Genomic DNA, 23,176 nt, shown 5'->3' with positions numbered 1-23,176 from the left:
ATACATTCTGGGAGTTGAAGTGCAGGTTATCCAATTGAATTCAAACTTGATATCTTGGAGTTTTAGAACAGTAATTAGAATGGTATAGAAATAAGAAGCAAAAGCTTTAAATTACGTGGGTGTCCACCTCAACATATAGTGTACACTGCACTTCTATTTTTAGATGGTAAATCCAATGTTTGAGGATATATTTTAAAATAACTGGTGCTTTCACCTTATTATGTGCACCCCAGGAGAGGGCATATGTTTTTCCAGTTCTCTATCAGGCCTTGAAAAATCATAACATTTTTACTAGACCTGCAGGTATAGTGACTGAAATTATCTGCTCGACCTAATTGTATTGCTTTTGACCCATAAACTGATTTCAAATGATGTGATCCTGGACAAATATTTTATTTCTCGGAGCTCCATTTTCTTCATTATCATATATAAGATCACCTTCAAATACACGAGTTCAGCATTTCTGCTGTACAAAAACTATTTTGTTTGATTTAATAGACTACATTTTTGCTCCATTTGTAATACAAATCTAGCCACATATAGGCCACCCATGACCCCTGACTTGTCTCCTAGCATCTTCATGAGGTCGGGGCAGGAATGTTTCTCAAATCATATTTAAAATCTATCACTTTATATAAATACATACATAAAGCATGAAGCGGTAGACGCGATCATTTACAATCAGAAGATTTTCCATTTGAAATGGTCACAAAATATCCCATTGACATAGGGTGTTACTGATAAAACTATATAGTGTTCAAACAATAATGTTAGGAAATAGAGTTTCTACAAATATTGTACGTTTGCACATCACTAAGTAAAATGTTCTAATTTGTTTTGCTCCTATTTCAATCTTTGCATCAGACTTTTAAATAACAAAAAATTGCTTTCGTAATTCCTTATACATTTTGAAATATTTACACTGTTCATTTACAAGTTATTTAAACATTATTAGATAAAAATGACAACTTATTCCCTTTTGTTTTACAATAATTATCAGACCTCTCACTTAACAAAAACTTCTAACTATACCAGGTGAAAGACAAATTAAACACCATTTTGAATGGTAAGACAAACAGCACTTAATAAAAAGACACACTGACTTTTAATCTCTGTCCTTGGATAGACCGCAAATGTGGCAAGATGTAAAGGCATCTTTATTACTCTTTCACTTTCTGAATGAACAGAACACATGTTCTTTTCCAGCTTAAGTTCACTCGACAAAATGGACCAAAGTGTTGCTTCATGTTCCCACCGGTTCCCCCATTGCAAGCCTACCTAATAGTCCTATTTAAACAATGTTTTTAACCTTTGCTATACTTACCAAAAAAGGCACTTTCACAGTATTTTTTTTTTTTAATTTATAGATTGTTTTGGTAAATTAAAAAGAGGAAGCAGGCATGCAATTGTGGAGGCTTGCAGGTGTGATGACACATGCAATCCTAGCTGTCACACATGTTCCCTTTTTTCAGTTATTGCCGTACATCATTTGCATCATATTGCTGTGCATCATCTGCATTATACGGCATGAACAAAAGGCACTGACGGAGCCGCTAGGTCTTTAAGGCGAACCCTTTTGGCTTTGCCACTTTTGTTGTTTCTTGCTGACGTTGCTGTTTGTCTTTTATAGAGTGCTCTGACACAAATATCTGCTTCATGACACAGACACTCATAAACTAAACAAAGATTGTGTGGTGGTGTGAATTGAAAAGTCATATTCATGACACCCCGAATAAGGAGGCACAGAAAGGTAGATAGTGTATGAATCACTGAACAGTTTCTAGTTCAGTTCAGTGGATAGGAAATTTTTCTGTCATTGTGGCATTATTTTAGAAGTGTAATTCCCAAAAACCCTGTCCACAAATGATCAAGTTTATAGGGCAGTAGTGATGTAGAGCTGCAATAAACAGATCAGGAGATATTTCATGTTGAAACAGGTTTACTCTTTCTAAACTCAATAGCCAACATGTACCGAGTTGGAATTTTCATTCTGGTAACCAGGGCACATGCCAGATACTATTTGAGTTCCTGCTTGGCAAATAAGGATCTGAAAGAAAGAAGTTAGTATTCGATTCCTTACCTTAGAATATCCCCAGGCGTCAGACTGGGTCCGGAAAATTTTGCGTAGCAGTACCCCTGTGCGTCGGTAGGCGGCGTCTGCGGCTCCATGTCCGTAGTCGCTGGTGCCGGGATGACGTCGTCGGAGTACATAGACGCCGCCCTCGCGCCCTGGCGTCAGTTCTTCTTTTTTCCGCGCCAGCAAGCGCAGGTCCGGGGAAAGTGGTACCCTTTAGTCACTTTTTGACTACGCTTTTTCGATCCTTTTTGGATCCGTTTCGAGTCTACGACTCGATAGGTGCCGGTAGGGATGCCCAGGTTCAAGCCCTGTGCCGACTGCAACTGACTGATGTCGGTTACCGACCCCCACCGCCGGTGCCTACATTGCTTGGGGCCCGACCTCGATGACAAGTCGTGCCCCGACTGCTGGGCCTTGACGTCGAAGGCTAGGCGGGAGCGGTCCCGCAAGCGCCTCGAGCTCCGGAAGTCGGTCCCGGTCCGGAAGGAGGTCGAAGGACCGGTCGCGGGGCCGGAGTCATCACAGCTCGGCGAGTCGACACGACTCGGGGGGGTCCAAGTCCTCCGGTAAGAGGCACAAGAGGCGACATCACTCTTCTGACACCCCCTGCCCCCCCCACCCCCCCGACGCTCGCGCGACGCGCCCGGGCGTTTGGGTGACACCGCCCATGCGGTTCCGCTGGAGCCGCAGGGGCCGCGGCCTGCTCCATACCCACCAGTCCCTGGGCAGAACGCGATGCCGGAGGAGATCGACGCCTACCTCGTGGCCATGAGGTCGCGCTCTCCAACAGGTTCCGCGGCGCCTTCGGGCCCAGCGGACCTGACTGGGAGCCCAGGCGGGCCGCGTACTTTGGCCGTCAGGTGCTTCGGCCCCGGCGACTTCGGTTCCGACGCCGCAAGGCCCCACTGGATCCGGTTCCGGATCCGGGCCGCTGCTGGCCGACCTTACGACCCCGCCGGTGTCGACCCCTAGGGTGTCATCCCCGGCGCCGTTCTCGGACGACCCCGTCCCTGGTCCAACCCTCGGTCTGGATTCGGAGTCGGAGCGGCGTCGCTCGACGCCGCATTGAACGCCGGCCGAAGAGCAATTCTTCGAGGATCTGGGTCCATCCTTTTATTCCTAAATTTCAGGACATGGACGACGAGGGTGACTGGGGGGGGGGTTTTATAAGGAGTGGACACAGGAACTAGGGGAAGCCAGTGGCCTGGATACCCCCCACAGACACTGGTTTTGTCTTCCCTCCTACCGTGGCTACGGAGGAGGGGGCAGCTTATAGTGTGGTGCGGATGAGGGCAGCCAAGGCCTTGGCTCTTGAGCTCCCCGTCGCAACAGTGAGGTCCAACATCCTCACAGAGGTCCTTAAACCGCAGGTAAGCTCCCCAGAGCCTCTACTGCTGTTTAATGAGGCTCTCACACACGTCCTATTGGGCACTCTCACAGGCGTCCTGTTGGGCACTTGGTCCAGGCCCACTACAGGCCCTCCTGTAAATAGGAACTTCGCTAGGTGCCACCGCCCAGCTCTGGGCGACCCTAGTTTCTTGTCCACCCACCCCACCCACGAGAGCCTGGTTATCCAGGCCTCTACCTCCCAATCCGCATTCCCGACGGCACCACCATATCAGGAATCCAAGAGGTATGAACAATTCGGGAAGAAGATGTTCTCCTCCCTTAGTTTGGGGTTGCGGTCAGTCAACAACGCGTGCCTCTTGGGCCGTTACACCCACTCTCTGTGGGATACGGTTGCGGCCGTGCTGCCTGAGTGCCCGGAGGGAGCCCGGGTGAAACTTGCTCAAGCCCCTGCGGAGGGTAGAGACGCAGCGCGGTACTCTATTAGATGTGGACTGGATACCATGGACTCGCTAGGAAGAGCGATTTCCACGTATGTAGCGGTTCGCCGCCACGCCTGGGTGAGGTCCGCCAACTTTTCGGCCGATGTCCAAAACACCCTTATGGACATGCCGTTCGATGGCAGCCACCTCTTCGGTGGCAAGGCAGATCATGCGCTGGAACGCGTTAAGGACTCCAGGGCTACGGCCAAGTCCTTGGGCCTGTCTGCCCCGCGCCAGCAATCTTCTGCCCAGCGCTCCTTTCGTGGCCACGGAAGGGGTGCTCCCACACGTCCTGCCAGCCACGGGCCGCAAACTAACATTCAGCGCGGTGGAGGGCGTGGTTACCGTTGCGGCGGTAACAGGGGACAACGGCGCGGCCAGTCCACATCCACTCCCGCAGCATCCGCCTCAAAGCCTTCCTAGTCCGAGCTTTCAGGCCCATTTGACGCCAGTGGCGGGCAGGGGTGTTCGCCATCACCTCCTCCACTGGTGCTCCATCACATCGGACAAGTGGGTGCTGCAAATCGTCCGAAGGGGCTACTCCCTCCCCTTCGAGGCGACTCCTCCAGCCATGCCACCGCATTACCACCGCGTGTCGGGGGATCACTTGCAACTTCTGCAAGAGGAAGTTACGGCCCTCTTGGCCAAGGGGGCCATCGAGCGCAGAAGTAGGGTGTGGTTGTTACTCCCACTACTTTCTGGTTCCCAAGAAGGGCAAAGGGGGCCTACGCCCTATCTTGGACCTCCGGAACGCCAACGGAGAAGTTCAAGATGCTGACTTTGGCTCCGGTCTTAGCTGCCCTAGACCCAGGAGACTAGATGGTAGCGTTGGACTCGCAGGACGCCTATTTCCACATCCCCATCCTGCCGGCGTTACCTGCGGTTCACGGTAGGCCATGAGCACTTTCAGTTTACCGTGCTCCCCTTCGGCCTTGCCAGCGCCCCACGGGTGTTCACAAAAGTAATGGCGGTGATCGCAGCTCATCTGCACAGGTTAGGGGTTTCAGTCTTCCCCTACCTCGACGACTGGTTGTTGAAGGCGGGCTCGCCCCAGACAGTCGTCAGCCACCTCCAGACCACGGCCAACCTCGTGCACCTGCTGGGGTTCTCCATCAATGTGCCGAGGTCGCACCTATGTCCCTCTTAGAAGCTCCTCTTCATAGGAGCGGTTCTACACTCTGCGCAGTTTCGGGTTTATCCTCCCGAACAGCGGGTTCGGGATATTCAGGCTCTGATTCCGATCTTTCAGCCTTTATCCCGAGTCTCGGTCAGGTTGACGCTGCGGCTTCTGGGGCTGATGGCCTCTGCATCCTTCTGGTGCATCACGCCAGGTGGCGGATGAGGGCTCTGCAGTGGGACCTGAAGTTTCTGTGGGCCCAGCATCAGGGCAACTTGTCCGACCATGTCTTGATCTCGGAGGGCACTGCAAGACAGTTGCAGTGGTGGCTCACGGACCGCGATTGGGTCAGCGGCAGATCCCTCTCCCTACCCCAACCGGAGTACGTAGTTGTGACGGACGCGTCCCTCCAGGGCTGGGGGGGCCACATGGGAGAGGCGGAGATAATCGGGTTGAGAAGTAGAAGGACACGCCGGCCCGTATTCATTTTGAAATTAAGACGCTCGGATATACTAGTAAGCATATTCTCACAAACGATTGGAAAAGAAGCTGTATACAGAAGATACCATGATTATGGAAATAGTAGCCTGCTCAAATAGTCGAAGAGAATATAATGACTTGACTCGGTGAAGAGATTCAGTGTGACTTTTCAGCATCTTCCCTAGGGAAAGCTATATTGGAAGACGCATAACTTAGGAAACTCAGAATAAGTACAGGATATAATCACAGAAACCCTTCCTGAATCCATATATATACTCTTTTAACGTCCTCTTGATACTTGGGTTGTTTATCTGGAAGAGGTCCTGAAGAAGGTGGCCTTGAGCCGCCGAAACGCGCGTCGACCAAGTGCGGGGTCTCATATTAAGCCTTGAGACCTGTATTTGGCAGGGTGCCTCTGCCATTCATGATTCAGTTTCCTTGTTTCAGATGGTGTGGTGATGTAAGCAGTTAGGGTGTGAATGTGTGAGAATGTTGTGACAGATTGTTTATTACCAGGGGCGCAATGATCTGGGAGTATTGTATAAGAAATTATTTTTTGTATATAGTCATGTATTGTATGTATTTTACCATGTTTTTTTCCTCTTTTTTTCTTTGTTTGAATCAAAAAATGTCTATGTAAAAAAACTCATAAAAAAAAAAAAGTAATTTTCTACTTGTGAAAAAATAAGAGAAGAGATTCGTATGCAAAAAAGCAATGATAATTTAGAGAAAATGAAATAAACTTTATACTTTTTGAAGGAAATGAAATAGATTGTTGTGCATTTGTCACTAATATTTCACTATTAATTAGAGATATATTTACATTAGAGTTGTGTGGCCATTGAGGGAAATCTGTTCTCCTCACTTGATCCAAAATCTCATCCCATCCATATACTCAACTCCTGTTCACTTTGTCAACTTCCTGCACTCTGTCGCTTCTTCATATTTAGTCTCTTGTGCCTCCGATTTCCACCGTACCCTTAGTCTCACTGTTTATAAAATTCAGAAGAAAAAGAGACATTGACTATTGCGGTAGGTTTAGCTGTTGTAGAGGTTCCCCACTCGGTGCCACTATCATGCACTCACAGCACATCCAGCAAACTTACAGGTATCAGTCCCTAAAAAAGTTTGTGTAATCCTGAGCAGCAAGGGCTTCTTCTTGATGCCAATGATGGTACCCTATGGCGAACATCTATGGAGAAGTGTGGCTCAATGGTCAGAGCGGCAGACCCTGATGCAGAGGTCTAGCCTGGGACCAGGGTTCAATTCCCCGCCTCGGCGGGTCTTGAGCTCAAAAATTCCACAGACCTGATAATTCTCGCCTCGGTGCCTATTCCAATCATGGAGTCCCACTATGCAACTCTGGGCAATAGCTTGCTTAATCTCCACAACGGCCCCCACAATGCTAAGGATGCCTGGCCTCCACCTTGGGGGTGCCCAGGAGTGGACACCTCACAGGGAAAGCCAGGATGGGTTCCACAGCGGTATTCGTACAAGCGCCTTGAGACCCTTGCGGGTGAGTAGTGCGCTATACAAGTATCAATTTTACAATTTACATTTACATTCTTCTAGGTGTACTCCAGTTCTATATCTGTATTTTAAAGGTAGTTCATTAGAATGATACAAGTCACTGGATCCCAGGATGATGTGAAGTTTGGTGCACATGGTGTGCAGGAAGGAAGCACAGGGGTGTGTGCGATGGTAGCATGTGTTGCAGTGGAAGTTCAGCATCCGCGCAGGGGTGCGTGTAATGGTAGCACTTGATGCAGTGCCTGTTTAATGCATTCCAGAAGTGAAGGAAATATTGGATGCCTTAAGGTTGCACTAGAAGTGACTATTTTTATAAATTCAACTAGTAAGTATTTACGCACGTATTGTGCTTTCTCACAGTAGACATTCTACATTGATTAATAAACAAAAATGTGTGGACCCCATTATTAATATTTTTGTTTTAGCATTGTTTCCCAAAACGATAAAAGCAAAACGACTTTATTTTTGGCTCTGATTATCATCCCAACACCTAAATGCATGCCTTTTAACACACACTCGGCACTGCTATGTAGTAGTTTTAATCTGTACAACAAAAAGTATGTCGTGCATGGTATCTTTGTATTTCAGGATTTATATTCCCTTCCAATCAAACCGGAATAACCATACTAATCACAGTTTGATCTATTGTAATCTGAAGGTGTTAGGTGCTGGCAGTTTAGTAAGCAGTTATTTCTTCAGAAATCTCCAAAAAAGTCATGTTTTATAATTTAGTTGGCTATACTACCTAGAAAGTCATCAAGGTCTGATAGTGCAAACTTGTGTTTTTGCACCCTACACTTCTCTCCTTATTTGTCCTGTCAATGTTTTCAAATGCAATTATTTTACGTATCCTGACCTTAAAGGTAGCACCTAATATAACAGTGGATTTCCATCTTTCACTTATGTAGTTTGTTGATGAATATGAGCAAATGCACTTTCCTGACATTAGTGGGAATTAAATAGATAAGCCTTGTAGTAACACTGGCAGGGTGCATATTTTATGAGCTTCATTGTATGCATAAAACATTGGGTTCATGAGCCTTGTACAATGGTGTCGGTTAGGACAGTTGTAGAATAGGTCTAACTGTAATTAATGAAGACAAGCCAGGCATATATCCATAGTATACTCTCTCCCTTGATTACTTGTTGAAGATGTTTGTGATTCTCATGGCATGTATAAAATACGCTCATTAAGGTGCATACATCTGTATACTCATCTCGATTTCAAGATCAATACATTCTAATATATTTTTTAAACCATTTTTCTTATAACAAAACTTTAACCAATTTGCCGTAACAGTGTTAACTTTACAGATGTTTTCGACTTAAACTACAGTGTAAATCCTTCTTTAATAGTCCTGGCATTAACCTAATTATATATAAACCTCTAATACTTTTTTCCCATTCATTTTAAAAAGCAGGACACAATCCAAGCTATTAATTCATCGAGTATATGCAGTTTACACTCCATGTTTAGAGTATTGCCATTAACAGTAATTTTCTTATCATCCTTATACCTGCATATGTATTGTCCTAACCACAATACCATTATTCTTCTACAGATCCTGATAGAAGATGAATTAAATAAGCAACTTGATGGACCGCCCTTACGATTAAGCTGAAACAAAATGCTGCAAAGTATTTTGCTGGGACATCTAAACTTTTATCTATACTAAATTATAGCTGCTCTGTTTTAGCTTCCTATTGCGTAGCTAATGAAAATTTCACAAATTGTATTGAACAATTCAGAAATGCCAGTTTTGCAAACATTAATAAAATAGGCTTTAATTTTGGCAGCCAGAGTTGCTTCATATTTGACTGTATCTTAGCCACATGTTAATGCGATTGTTTCTACTTTGTTACTAAGTAGACTGTGTATACATTTTATACGTTAACGTATTTGCAACAACTGTCAGTAAATGGTGTTCAAGCCCCAACCTAAGAGCCTCAATAGAAACTGCGATTGGAATTTTAGGAAATTTCTTTAATCGTTTACCTTCAGTTCCTCCATATTTAACCCTGGGTTCCAATAGAACAGGGGCCACCCAGGTACTGTAATAGGACCAGTTTCATACATAAGTTCATTAACTGTAGGCTTCAGGGTATATCTTCCAAATAACCTATTAAATCTATTAAGTCCATTAGCTGCTGTTTATGGCTAGTGCGCATTTCCAGTTTTTTTGTTGACAATTTTCTTATTCAACTGTTTAGCCTGGGTGCGGGAATATAGATGTTGAATCATAGATATGTTTAACTGGCATCCAAAATTGATACAACTTAACCAAAAAAGTGTGATCTACATGGCCAAAGCACCACTTCATTCAGCAAAAAAGATTACCTTCAATTGTGGAGACCCGAACCAAATAGTTCAATCTGAATATTTGATGATCCGTGCCAGGTCTTGGTCTAAAGCCAGTTTCTCTAATAGGATACACTGATTACGTTTTTTCCTTTGATAGGTTTCACCTGCACATCACTTGTGCTATGTTTGCAAAATCTCATGTAAACAAAAAAGACCTTAGAACGGGCTTAGAACCTGCCTACTACTTACCATTACTTGGTTTGCACAACACTCTTGTGCTCTTGCTTCTTATTGGCAAGCGTCTTGTCCTCGCCTCTGACTATCTCCAGTAGCTTTCGTGTGTGTGTGTGTGTGTGTGTGTGTCTCTGCCATGGAGCATGGTCCAAGTACAGCTTCCTGACTGGCCAATGTTCTTCCACTGGCTGCACACTCCTGCAGGTACTCTCTCTTTTTAATTTTTTTTTAGTTAGGTCGAGGCTACCGTCGCACTGCGAAGCAGTGGGCGGAGCCGAAGATCTTATAACTTCTACAGTGGGGCTTTAACCCGCCTCTCTCTTCCATTGGCTAGCTCCATAAATGAAGGCTAGCCATTGGAAGAGATGTGCGTCACTCAGTGCTTGAGCAGATTCGTGGGCGTTTCTTGCTTTTTTTAAGTCCCGCCCCTTTTTCATCGTCATTCGGAGGTGGGCGTTTACTTTTTTTTTTTTTTTTGCCTGCGCTTTTGTTTTGCCATTTTCCCCGACCGCCGCCGGAAGAAGTCGTCCTCAGGTGAGTGCTTGCTGTCCTGCCCCCCCATCCCCCATCCCCCCCCCCTTGTTCATGCTTGCTGTCCCCCCCTTGTTCGTGCTTGCTGTCCTGCCCTCCCCCGCCCCCCTCCCGCTGTCCGTGTATCCGTTCCCACCCCCCCTCCATTGCTTTGCATGTGCTTGTTTCTCAAGTCGGCAACGCTCTATCTACTGTGTTATAATATCAAGGAAAACTTGTGAATCCGTTCTTAACCGTACATTCCTATAAGAGGCGGACACTGTGAAATGCCCAGCGGTACACGGATACGCAAACACAGAGAGAGGCGCTATTCACGGACTTTAATCAAACGTGTGCCCGTTATACCTTAGGGACTGTGTAGGGTCGGCGGTGGTGGGAAGAGAGGCTTTGCCTGTCCGCTGAGCCGTGCGCGCCTGGTGCTGTTCCGAGTTTCTAGCCCCATGTCGGTAGGTGTCGAGATGCGCTCAGAAGCGGGCCTTGAAGCCCTCCCACCGCGCTTGTGAGTCGGAGCTCCGGACGACGCTGCTGCTCAGGTTATGCTGCCGGTTAGGGCAGCGGGCTCTCCACGCAGCACACACCCCACAGATGCCCCGCACAGCTGAAGCCAGGCGCGGTGCAGTCAGGTTACAAGCCGAGCTCTTTTACAATTCACGTTTATTGACTCAGGAAAACACACCACCGACTGGATTCGAGTGACTTCCGGCTGCGGTATGGCTGCTTCGATTGTGCGACAGGGTTGTACAGATGTGTCCTCTGTGACTGGTACATTTATAGGCCTGAAAATGAGAATTGCAGCAAACACAACAAATGGAAGACAGTTGCTAATATTAAAAAAACAACACAATGTCCTTTTTTCGAACCCATATTTTACTGCCAATAAAGAAACTTTATAATCTATGTACAGATTGTTTAAAGATACAAATCAATAAATTAACATTTTCAAGAAAACTAAACTTTGACATAAAGAACACAAACGCTGCTGCTTCGGCAATCACATATTCCGGATTTGACACGGATCCGCGAATCCACAGGCTTCACGGCACATGAACAAAAACAGACGAGGCTAAACATGTGCAGTGTGTTTACAGAACAGCAACGGGCATGTACAGCGGGTTGCGGCTCGGAGCGCGCCCCCCCGGGACACCTCTGTAGGGGTTAAAGCTGAAGTGTCACAAACTGTCCATTATTGGCACTCCTCCTTGGTGGAGGCACTCGGTGTGCCGCGAGTCAGGCAAAGTGCCCGGTCCCGGCAGCAATACATCGCATTTCATCTATCACCATTGGACATGTAACAAAAAAATAATAAAATACCGCTCCGGTACGCTCCCGTTCTTCTGTAAACGTAGAACAGTCCATGTAAAAGTTAAAAAGCGTCTTCTTTTTCAACAGTACTTCAGTGGTGTGTTTCCAACAGTGCTTCATCGATAGACTTTTCAAGTCCGAGTTGTCAATAAATAACCCCAGACCCCTCCCAGTTAATTTCCTCGCTGGAGCCCATCACCCTGACAAAAAACAACCGCAGAGCGTACGGGAGTCACGCACAGGCTGTGGGGGCGAGGGTTGTCTGCCGCCGGGGTCCTGCCCTGCTCCCCCTCCGCCCTCGGGCTCAGTGCCTCCAGTTCTTCCGTACTGCCTTTCTCACATGAGCTGCGGCTGCTGCATGGCCTCCTGGTGCGCCGAGGGGTACCACAAGGTGTAGTTGGGGATGTAGGCGCCCGGGCCCCCTGAAGAGCCCTTTCCGCCCGAGCCGGTCGTGTTCCACACCGGGGGAGAGCTGGCAGCCAGGGCCCGCCCGTTGGCGAGGGCGCTGCTATCCAGACCGGCGCCTCCCTGCTTCATCAGCTTCTTGAACTTGGAGCGCTTGTTCTGGAACCAGATCTTCACCTGGGAACAGAGAGAAACGGTTACCACGTGTGATCTGGGGCACAACAGATTCTGGCAGAATTTCTACTTTAATAAAGCAGCGCGATGTGCCCTGACAATTCCGCGCTATAACTAACCGATCGGGTGAATTACAAAGCCATGAAACTGCTCTTTTTAACAAGAGTAAGGCACCTTCCACAGATGTCATTGCCTAAGAAATTAGTAGGTTTGCACTGCAGAGAAAACTGTTCTATTGAGAGTAAACGAATATTCCAATGTAGTAAAACTCCTTTAAAGGGCACTCGTTCTTATCACGTACAGGTCACACACATTTCCTGAAATTGATTTTTAAAAAAAACAATATTTTGTACCGGACATATTAGCAAACCATGTGTGTTGTCCAGACAGGGATAATAATAAAAATAGATGGTTTAATTCTGCTATAATGTCTGTAATGACTCAATATTTCGCACAATAACAGAGCCTGTGACATCTGCCTTTTGTGATGTGTGTGCTCACCATTGTGCGCGTGTACATGCACATGTATTAGTATGCGCCTTGAAGCCTGTGTGCGCTTCTGCGCTTGTGTCATGTCTGTTTGGATGTAACCCTAAGCCTGTGATTGTGACTGCGTCTTACTCTGCGCCGTGACTTGTGTATGTTCCTTTTGCATGTGTGGGATCGGGGTAGTGTCCTTTGGTGCCTGTGATACATCGCTAAATAACACACACAGCCACTAGCTAAAGGTGGTCCTCATTGGTCGTTTTTTCTTGTTCTTTAAACGTTTCATTTTCACACTTTCTCGGGGTGCTCCTGACTTCCTTTAGCAGCTCCTCTGCCGGTTGCGCACACTTCGAATCTACCTCTCTGATCAGGGCATCGAGGGATGAAATTTCCTGAAGTCGTTTAATTGTATTTGCTTTTTCTGTCCTGGTGATTTTTTTCTGAATCTCCTCCAGTCTCGCGAGAGTGGCGTCTTCCTCTTCTCGCAGAAGCTGGCGCAGTTGTTAAAATTCCGCCAGAGTTTTCGTCTTCTTAGCTTCCACACCCTTTGTGTGGTACACACTATAGTCATGCATAAGTCACACTACACAAGGCACAACCTACACCAGTGATAATGGGCATAGTCTTTAAGCCTGCCCTACCTGCGGTAAATGAAGTGCAGCAGGTATTGGCCTATACCGTCTGCGTTACCTGGAAGGTGAAGTCAGAGCTGCTATAATATTGTGACCTGCTAGGGTTCAGAACAGGTTTGCAATTTAAAAGACTTTCACTTCAGAAAATCAGTGTGGGGCACATTATGCACAACTGTCCTTATGTGTCGATGGTGCTAACTGGAGGCACATCTTTGCTATTCTCATAGGGATTATTATTCAGCAGGCCTGCACGGAGGTTAAGCCTGAACTCAGAGTTACTTGAGCTAATGGAAGACCAAATCAATAGTCTCGTCCAAAAATCCTCCAGTACCCTACTTCACGATACGGGAGCATTTCAACGCTCCGGTTTTTGTGTTACTCCCCTGCCCCATCGTTGGTTGTGCTTGCTGTCCTGCTCCCCTGCCCCCTCATTGGTTGTGCTTGCTGTCCTGCCCCCCCCCCCTCGTTGGTTGTGCTTGCTGTCCTGCCGTCACCCACCCTCCCTCGTTGGTTGCGCTTGCTTGTGATCCGGTTTTTGTGCCTTTGTGCCTCTGTGCCCTGCTTATGATCCGGTTTTTCGTGCCTCTGTTCCCTAGGGCGTTACTGGGCAGAGAGTTGTGTGTGGCTCTGTGTGTGGGTGACTCTCTGTGTGTGTGTGTGTGTGTGTGTGCGTGTGTGTGTGCGTGCGTGTGGGTGTGGGTGGCTCTGTGTGTGTGTGGGTGACTGTGGGTGGCTCTGTGTGGGTGGCTCTGTGTGTGTGTGTGGGTGTGGCTTTGTGTGTGTGTGGCTCTATGTGGGTGCAAATGCAATAGGTCTTGCATTTGCGAGAGATTAAGCTATTGGCATTGTAAATGACAATGCCATTTATTTATGTTAAAAAAACAAAAACATAAATAATGTCATGAGCAATGCCAATAGCTCTAACTTTAACAATGCCGAGACCATTGCATTGTAAATGCTTGTTTTTAATGCACTCTTATATGGTGCATGTGTCTGCAGTCCCTCACCCCCAACCATCTCCCCATATTACTGCTACCTCTGTCATTTGCTTCTACGCCCATCCCTCACGGTGTCCATTTTCTTTTTTGTTCACTACATCTCACCCTTCTTCAACTGTCTGGTTTTTATTCCCCCCACCTCCCCCACTCGGCTCTCCTTCCACTGTCTGTTGTTTGTTCACACAAAACAATCTTGAATTCAGTCAACTCTCACTCAAAATACCCAGTCGGACGTACCTCCAATTAAATTGCGAATGCAGGTGTATAGCATCAAGCCGTGTGTTTTTGCATGTTTTGCGCAAAATGTTTTTCCCTTTCTTTCTTCCTTGTTACTTGACTAGCGGATTGACAGACATCAATTGCAGTCCATCAACAAAAGCACCACAGTCAGTATTGTAAACATTTCCCAATTGCATAACACTGAAATATTGGCCAAGATTTAATGTCACAGATAAAAGCCTTTTTAAATTCAAACATGCTTACATATATGGGACATGATTATCTGAAGGGTAAAAATGCCTACGTGTTGCGAGCGGTTATCAATTGATTTAAGTCCTGTTTATTTAAATAATTATAGTAAAACTGGTCTACGCACAACAAGCAATGCAACCCGGTCTGAGGGGCACAATTGCTGCTCAGCTTCTACCAAAACAACTTTCGTCCCTTCCTGCTTTGGCTTATTTCTCCCACTCAGTCCACAGAAGGGGGAAAGAGGTCATGTGCAAGGAGAAAAGTAAACCATGCATTGAGTCACAATGTTTGTTTACGAGGAGCAATTGTCAAGCACGTTTGGCAGCTGCATGGTAACTGTGCAAGGGCATTGTTCCGAGGTCGCAGTGATACCTTTCGAGGGCAGCATGGTTATCAAACTCTGAAGCCAGAAAATAAATCTGCAATAAGTAATTGAGGACTGCGTGCAACATGACTAAAAAAAATTGACAAAGCCAATAGATTTTGCAAAGACTAAATCTATTGGCCTTGCCAGTGTTTGTTTTCTAGAGCCTCCCCACCAACTTAGCATAAATCTTTATAGAAGAATCAGAAAATGAAAATTACTCTAGATGTTGATGGGACATCTGTATTTCTCCTTTTACTATAAATTGGCTGAAGTAGTGTTACCCCTCCAAGCATCCTGGATTTCAACAGTGTTAGTTACTTAAAGAGAGAATGCAAGGTCCGAACACGCGAGGTAGGATTCGCGAGGTAGGATTTAGTTTAAATATAAACTAGTATTTCCATTTGGCCCTGGAGCTCTGCTTTTACTAATTATTGAAATAATACCACTAATCTCATATAAAGTGATATAATAGCAGCAACATCACCGTTCGGCACATTCACCACTTTATTTGGACTGGAGTATAAATCGGCAAGAAAATTCTGCAACTGCTGCTCATTAGTGTTTGTAGAAATATTAGGCTTATTTTCCAGGTAACCATGACCAGCTGATTCCCAAAACCCTACATTATCTTTAGTCTGAATAATTATTTCATTCTTTAGTGTTCCAATCTTATACATTAACCTCTTTCTTGCTTAACTCAGTTATACAGCTTAACTGTATGTCTTGTCATACTTGTATATCTTGCCTTATTTCAGGTTGTGGGAAATTTTACATAACGTCTCATGTATGATTCGTATTCTACCTCATAGCAATATTTGTTTTTTCCAACCCTTATTATAATTCATCATGCTGGGTTGTAGAACATGTCAGACAGCTGCTAGTATGCCTTTTAGCATTTTTAGGTCTCGCCTAGTGAATGCAGAGCATGCGCTGCTTTGCCTTAGCGAGACCGTATTGTTGTGGCTTTTCCTAGCGAAGGGAGACAAACCATGTGTGCGCATGGACATCCGATTTGCACGCGCATGGTGTCTCCTCTGCTTCACACGCTCCCACCGGCGCGCCCGCATGGCGTCTCCTCTCTGGCTCCCACCGCACACTCACACGCACATCGCTCGCTTTCACTTTCCGTCCCCCCGTCGGCTCCAAGGAGACAGCTTGTTCTTTTTTGGATCCATTTCACAGGGATACAACTAAATGAAAGACCGAAAGAGAGATTGTGAATTGTTTCTTCAGTGAGTGAGGAGCAAGACAGAAAGAGAGGGAATAATAGGAAGAGGGTGGGGGTGGGGGGGCAGCTGCCAGCACAGAAAAGAAGAGGACATTGTCCGTGTCTTTGCTGGGCAGTAAGGAAGAGACTGAGTCCTTCTCCTTCTCTGCCCGTCCCTGAACGTCCACGAAAGCATTGGTCAACAGCCCATACCAGGTAGGTCCCTTCCTCCCCTTGCTGCTTTCAAGACTCTGAGCAAAAAACACAGTTGATGGACAGAATGTAGAACAATGTCATACATTCACCCCAGTACAAGGATCTGGGCCTAAATCCATCGTTTTTTTGCACTCCACACCACCCTGGGTTAGACACTGGCTATATGCAAATCAGCTCTGACCCTGTGCCTCATGGGAACAGTCCAGTCCGAACTACCAAGCCATGTCTTTCCCAGACCGGAATCAAGCATCCAAGGACCGGTTTCTGGCTTCAGCCTTCCATCAGCCTGGATAGCTTGACTCCAGTGGTGTGGAGAGCCTGGGACTCACGTCTGAGCATAAGACTCTGAGCAGCATCACATGGTCGGCCTCAAAGTTTCCGGAGGAGCAGAAAGGAGCACACATTTCCTCTAGAACAATGCCTTGAGTGTGCCATGAATCTGGGATCAGGACTCTTCAGACCCTCCCATCCTGAGGATAACTCCCAAGTTTATCATCCAATCCCAAGGGCAGAGTATCATTTTCGGTCCAATAGGAACCAAGGTTTTCTCACAATCTCTGATCCCAGGTGGATTTTCCACATAGTGTCAATGTGGTCACTTAATTAGCACCCAGTATCCGGTCCCATATCTATTTTCATGTCGCTGACAGGGAAGCCTCCCCTGCTCTGAGTGCCTTAGTGGGGAGTGGAGGACAGACTACAAGACTGGCCTCTAAACAATTCACTACTAGAGGAAAATGCCATACACAAAGGAAAACTTACTGATGACAAGAAAGAAGCGAATCTTAAGCTTCTGCTAAGTTTGCTATATGTTTACTGATCGGAGGTTCTTGGCATCGGAAGGCTACCTCCCTGTAAAACGCACGGGTTTTTGCTTTTGTTGCATGGAAATGTTTTCATATGTCTTATCTGAAGTACCTGCCTTGACTGCTCTCTCTTGCAGTGCTATATTTTGGCGGGTACACACAGAATAAATGTTGCTGTGGTTATGAGCAACTTGTTTTCACATCACCCTGACCGGAAAAATAAGGTCTATCCGATAACCACAAACAATTGACGGTTAGCTTATTTTGTGTACAGCTGTTAACCATCTCAGGACCACTGGGACGGAGAAGGTTTCCAGTTTATAAGAAATTAATTCAACCCTGCAGCCTTGTCGTGCTTCGCAGAACTCCAGACTCGGCCTGGTTACCATCACCTGGCTCCTATTAATACCAGTTTACGGGCAGCATGCCTGTGCCACCACCGACAGAACAAGCATTTGCAATGTAATAGGTCTCGCAATTGCGAGATATTGAGCTATTGGCACTGTAAATGACCATGCCTTTTATTTATGTCTAAAAAACCTGCAGTAATAAAAGGCATTGTCGTTTACACCAACAATAGGTTAAAGTTTCGAAAATGCGAGACCTTTTGCATTGCAAATGCTTGTTATATATAGGTAGGATTTACCTTTTAATATAATTTCTCAACTCTTCCCAGTCAACACCCTTATTCCCTCAGCAGCATTTTATTTTTGCTGAAGACCTGTGTATATGTGTATGTATATATGTATGTGTGTATATATATATATATATATATATATATATATATATATATATATATATATATATATATATATATATATCCACTAATAATAGCTTGTTATAAAGATTTCCTTTCAGCCATTTTGGTAAAACTGCCCTACTTGATAGATGGTTACTTCCCATCACGTTGCTGATCTTAAAATTGGTTCCCTTATCCTTAAGTTTACAAATATCTATCATTGGGTGATCTATAGTGCAATCTAGTTTTCTTCTAATAGAAGTGCGTTTCAGTGGCTGATCATAAATAAAGTTTTCCATTAAGATTAAGTCCCATATGACAAAGCTGAGTTTGCCACTTATACAGCTGTCCCACATCTGTTGGTCATCTGCATAACAGCAATTCCATGGCCTATCCAGTGCCATATAATAGCAATATTGTCAATTACTTGATATATCCTGTCATTAGAAATGGCACCTAATATAACAGTTCATTTACACTTTGACTTATTTAGTGTTCTGTGCCATGGCCTAAGATTTCCAGATCAAGAGTTATAGCAACAAATATACACTTTGATTAAGCCAATTGTTCTAATTACCGATTTATCATCAAACTAATTTAATAGCCTTGTCATTATCAGACGCTAACTCAACCGAACTGCACCAGAACTTAATTTGTTGTCTATCAATATTTCTGGGCTACCAGCTGATCTTCCTTTTTGGGTGCGGCAGACACCTTATAAAAGGAAGGGTTAGGGAGGCAGCCGTTTGGATGACATTACGACGCCTTCCTTCACCACACACGTCTTTACATCGCACACTTTACAACCACGCATTTACATTCATTCACATTAGAAACATCTTCACCACGAATTCCACTACCATGCATACTTTTACCACGCTTATTGCCTCTGAAAATTCTATCACGGTGTAACACTGCACTGTTCAAAATGTATACATTAAGTCTTAATAGATTTTTAAAATCCATTTGCCATTTACACATTTGTTAGTATTTGAACATGTTATATTTTTGGGGGACCCAAGTCCCCTTTTTTAATTATCCTCAAATGCGTGGTTTTGCTTGCGTTGTAAAGACTTGCGTGCCAACAGTCTTTACGATCTAAAAAAAATGAGTGGAAAATGTACTACGAAGTAAAAACTTCAGAGTAAAGGCTGTTTCCCAGGCAGCCAACCAGGTTTCCTAAAACATTATAAACTATGTACCACCAAGTGCAAATTAAATATTCACCCGTTGGTCCTTACAACATTCCATTTTGCTTGAAAAATGTACATTCCAAATGATCTTATCAGTCTTAAAGTACTCCCTTTTTTCTGTACAGCATAAACAATAACAATTTTCGTTTTTGATTGTTTTCTTTAGACATTTCAGACTTTGGCAGCCCTGGTGATGCATATTTTCCTCATTACCTTTCAGTTTAAGGTGGACGGCGTATTTGGTTTACAGACACTGATTTAAATGTTTTAAATAGCTTCATGGAATAGCACTGACTTTTAGACAGTGATAGAAATATTTCTCTAAATAAGGGTGAGTGCAGGAGTACTCATTAACCTCCTTACCCACACTCTCTTTGAAAGCGGATAGATTTAATATCACTAGATACACAAACAAATTCCCATGTTTGATGCTTTGACTTACAAACGAGCCACAAAATTTGAGGTTTTAAAGTTACTGATAGTTTTGATGGCAGCAGTGTATGATTCATTGCCATAAAGTTGAAGTTATTTTTTTACTTCTTTTAATTATCAAACTTCTTTTTTCTCAGTGTGTTCAACTTCAAATGGGGGATGAAAAAGATAACTGGAAAGTAAAAACGTTAGATGAGATTCTTCAAGAAAAGAAAAGAAGAAAGGAGCAAGAAGAAAAAGGAGAGGTGAAGCACACAAAAAACGTAAGTACTATGTTCAGAAAAAATGCCGTGGTCTATCTTATACTGCTACTTTTGCAGGCCTGCAAAATGTCTAATTTTATTATTTGATTAATTTACGGTAGCAGACTTGTTCCCAGTTACTACATTTTAAAGTCACAAGGATCTCGCAGACAACAAGCTGCCCTCTTAACACAGCTGTTCTGTATGTCAGCAGTAGAGGCAGGGCACTTTCCAAAGTATGTAGGGATAAAAAAGTGTTATTTTAACATGTAAAAGTAATCTAATGAAGCTGTTGAGTTTATATTAGTGAGATGCAAAAGGTGTAACTAGTAAGATTGTCAAAACTAAGGCAGCAGTGTTTAACCTGCTCATACCAGAGACTACTGTTTTGCGGAAAAACCCCTACATTTTTCAGAGTGCTTAAAGGATGCACCCAAGCAGAACCTGTACCTATATTAAAATTGGTCACACGTGACAGAGTTAGACGTTGGTTGGTTCTCTCTTAAATGCCACCGTAAATACCTTGCAAGCCAAACGGCTGAATACTGAGTACTTTTAAAACATCTCAGCTGTTTTCACTTGAGCCATGTGCAAAACGATTTCTTTGGTCACCATTCTTGACTCTGGTACAGAAAAAATAAAGTGGACTAGGACTTTCCTCATTTCATTGGAACATTGTTGTGCTGTTTCTGACACTCCAAAATAGAATGTTTTATTTTTTTCAGAGTTTCTGATGGTTGAGCATCTTTGTCCTACTGCATAGTGTATGTTGGGTAAACCAAATAAATAGCAACTATGACCATCTGTGCTTGTTTATTTCACCTTTCCTGTTAGGGTGATCACATAGGTCTCTGTGGAGTGCGTAGGTGCCCTTTAATTCTATTTTCTAGATCTTAACTCTGTACCGTTCAATCCCTTACACATCTGAGCTCTTTTTTTATTAGCCTGTGCTTAATGTATTCCTTTATTTTTAAAGCACTTCGTGCCCTTTTTTACAGGGCCTCTGGGCACTACACAGACACAGTCCTCTGTTTCTGGAGGACCGGACTCTCCTCTAAGGAGGGGAAGTGAACCGGTACGGGGAACAGGCAGTCAGATGATGCTTACTCCCATCCCCACTAAAGACGATAACGAAAATCAAACCCCGAAGAAAGTTTACCTTCCCTCTGAAAAAGTAGGTTTGGACCAAAGTAATGTTTTAAACAATAAAATAACTAATACGCAATACTGTGAATGAGGTTTTGGCTGCCAACTTTGGATGTGTGCTGGGTTTCTGTGTATGCTATTTAATTAGGACTTGAAGTAGCATATTTATTTTAGTTGCAACTCATTTATTGGTTTAGTGTACTGGATTCAATCAAGAAAGGATTGTTGTATGAACAGTTTATTGTTCTTTATGAAAAAATGTTTGACCGTTCCTAGTAGTTTCTTGATAACTGAATGTCCGCTGCAACAATATTGTTTATTTAACTTCTTTGTAAAATGCCTACAGCTTTGTATCTTTTACTGACCTCTTTTTCAATATTAGACGTCCACACCAAGTGAGGTGGAAATCAATACTCAGAGGGGTTCCAGCTTGTGTGTGGAGTCTCTGTTACTCTGTCACTGAATTCACTGCCTCCTCAGGGCAGTTACATTAGGCAGCTTCAGACACCATTTGTGCTTTTCGGTTGTGGGTAGGACTGGCCCTGCCCTTTAGGTTCCTTACTTCTATGGTGTTCCTCAGTGGGTAATGTAAGTTCTCACAGAGTGAGATCAACATTTTCAGCCTCAACCTTAAATTCTTTTGAATGGCAGAGACAATTACAATGTGTTACAATATTGGAAAAAAAACGATTTTCAATGCATATTAGTGATTTTTACTGCCAAAATTATTATGCATCAGGAATATTATGTGATTTGGTTTCCCGACTTATGCATTTCAGTCTGATGATCGGGATTCAAAAAGGGATTCTCTGGAAGAGGGTGAGCTGAGAGATCACAAAATGGAAATCACAATCCGGAATTCACCATACAGGAGAGAAGATTCCCTAGAAGACAGGTAGGACTTGGAAGAAAGTTCCACTGGGGCATTATAAGACAGTTTAAGAAGCGTATTAGGTTACACCATAGCGGTTATTTGTTCTACCCTTTCCTAAGTGTTAATGTCATGCTACATTAAAAAATATCTGTATAGCAGTTGCATGGTTTAGAGCTATTTGGAGCAATAAAGAGAGAACATCAGAAGCATTTGGTGGTGAGTAGAAATTGGCTCTTGTGTAGTCGAATATCTATTGTTAGAATTATAGTTTAAAGAGATCTGTTTTCAAAGTTTTCTTGAACGTTGGGAGTTGTTTGTTCATTTACAAAGTGATCACAATTGTGGTGCTCCTAAAACCTACGCATGCAGTCATTGTGCACCCTACTTTTGAGGCTTTCCTGAAGATTTTACCTGTATTTTTAGTTGGTTCTTTGGGATCCTGTGGGGACTTGTCTTTGTATTTCCTTTTGTTTGTTAAAATCTTCCATAATTTGTTTGTAGCAAAATGTATTGATTAATGTAGGTGTAACCACTTTTATTAAACAAAGTATCTTGAGGACTGTCTGAGATGTTGTAGTTTACTACAACCTGTACATTTCCCGTCAGTCTGTTGCGCCACCTATCCTTGCTGTGCTCGCCATTAGCCCCACATTCCAAGCCTTCTGGTGTGCTCCACTTGTTTGCCTCTCACTGACCTAAATACTGTTTTATATCTTCTTTTCCTCTGCAGAAGCTCAAGACTGCTTAGCCTTCATGACTAACAGAATTTTTCAGCATAGGTTTCTATTTCTGAACATGCCCTTCTGGCTCTTGACTTCAGTACTCTTTATCTTTGTGAATATTCTAAAATAGATCAAGGTTTGGTGATCATTTCATCCTCCGGGCCTCAAATAATCATAACAATGTCTCCAGTCCTGCAGGTCTAGTGACTTTAATAATCAACTTGACCCAACAGTATTATACTTTGCCTGTAAACTTGTCTCAAATTGTGTGATCCTAGGCAAATATTTTATTTTGCATAGTCGTCTTTTTCTTCATTATTACATGAGATCGCCTTTAAATATTTGAGTTCAGCATTTCTGCTGTTCAAAAAACTCTTTTTTTGATTTAGTAAACCATGCCTTTGCTTCATGTACAATATGAATATAGCCCACATAAGCTTGCCATCACAAATGTTTATTACTTGCACATCACCAAGTAAAGAGTTCTGATTTGTTTTCATCCTAATAATCTTTGGTCCATCACACAGAATTACCAAAAATATGCTTTTCTAACTACTGACATACATTGTGAAATATTTGTACAGTTTATTTACAAGTAATTCAAATCTTGTGTTAGGAAAAAAACTGACACCTACCATTTCACAGTTCACTCTGCAAAATCCTC

The 23,176-nt window shown here is 44.0% G+C and overlaps 1 protein-coding gene across 13 annotated transcripts in view; it reads left to right on the top strand.

Moving 5' to 3' along the window:
- The window catches only part of LOC144754523 (cyclin-dependent kinase 11B-like), a 431,279-nt gene that overhangs the window by 12,911 nt on the left and 395,192 nt on the right, over positions 1–23,176 (top strand). For 8 of the 13 annotated variants that reach the window (XM_078642437.1, XM_078642431.1, XM_078642429.1 and 5 more), the window contains 2 exons: positions 19,666–19,791; positions 21,696–21,811. In XM_078642437.1, the coding sequence (XP_078498563.1) occupies positions 19,681–19,791; positions 21,696–21,811 (227 nt within the window). In that variant the 5' untranslated portion in view covers positions 19,666–19,680. Of the gene's footprint in view, positions 1–19,665; positions 19,792–20,768; positions 20,945–21,695; positions 21,812–23,176 lie in introns of those variants that run through there. The other 5 variants (XM_078642439.1, XM_078642438.1, XM_078642433.1 and 2 more) reach the window with 1 other exon arrangement.

Source organism: Lissotriton helveticus, chromosome 5_1 (assembly GCF_964261635.1).
Source record: "Lissotriton helveticus chromosome 5_1, aLisHel1.1, whole genome shotgun sequence".
NCBI classification, from domain to species: domain Eukaryota; kingdom Metazoa; phylum Chordata; class Amphibia; order Caudata; family Salamandridae; genus Lissotriton; species Lissotriton helveticus.
The sequence above is the reverse complement of the archived record's forward strand: the minus strand, read 5'-3'. Positions and strand labels throughout refer to the sequence as shown.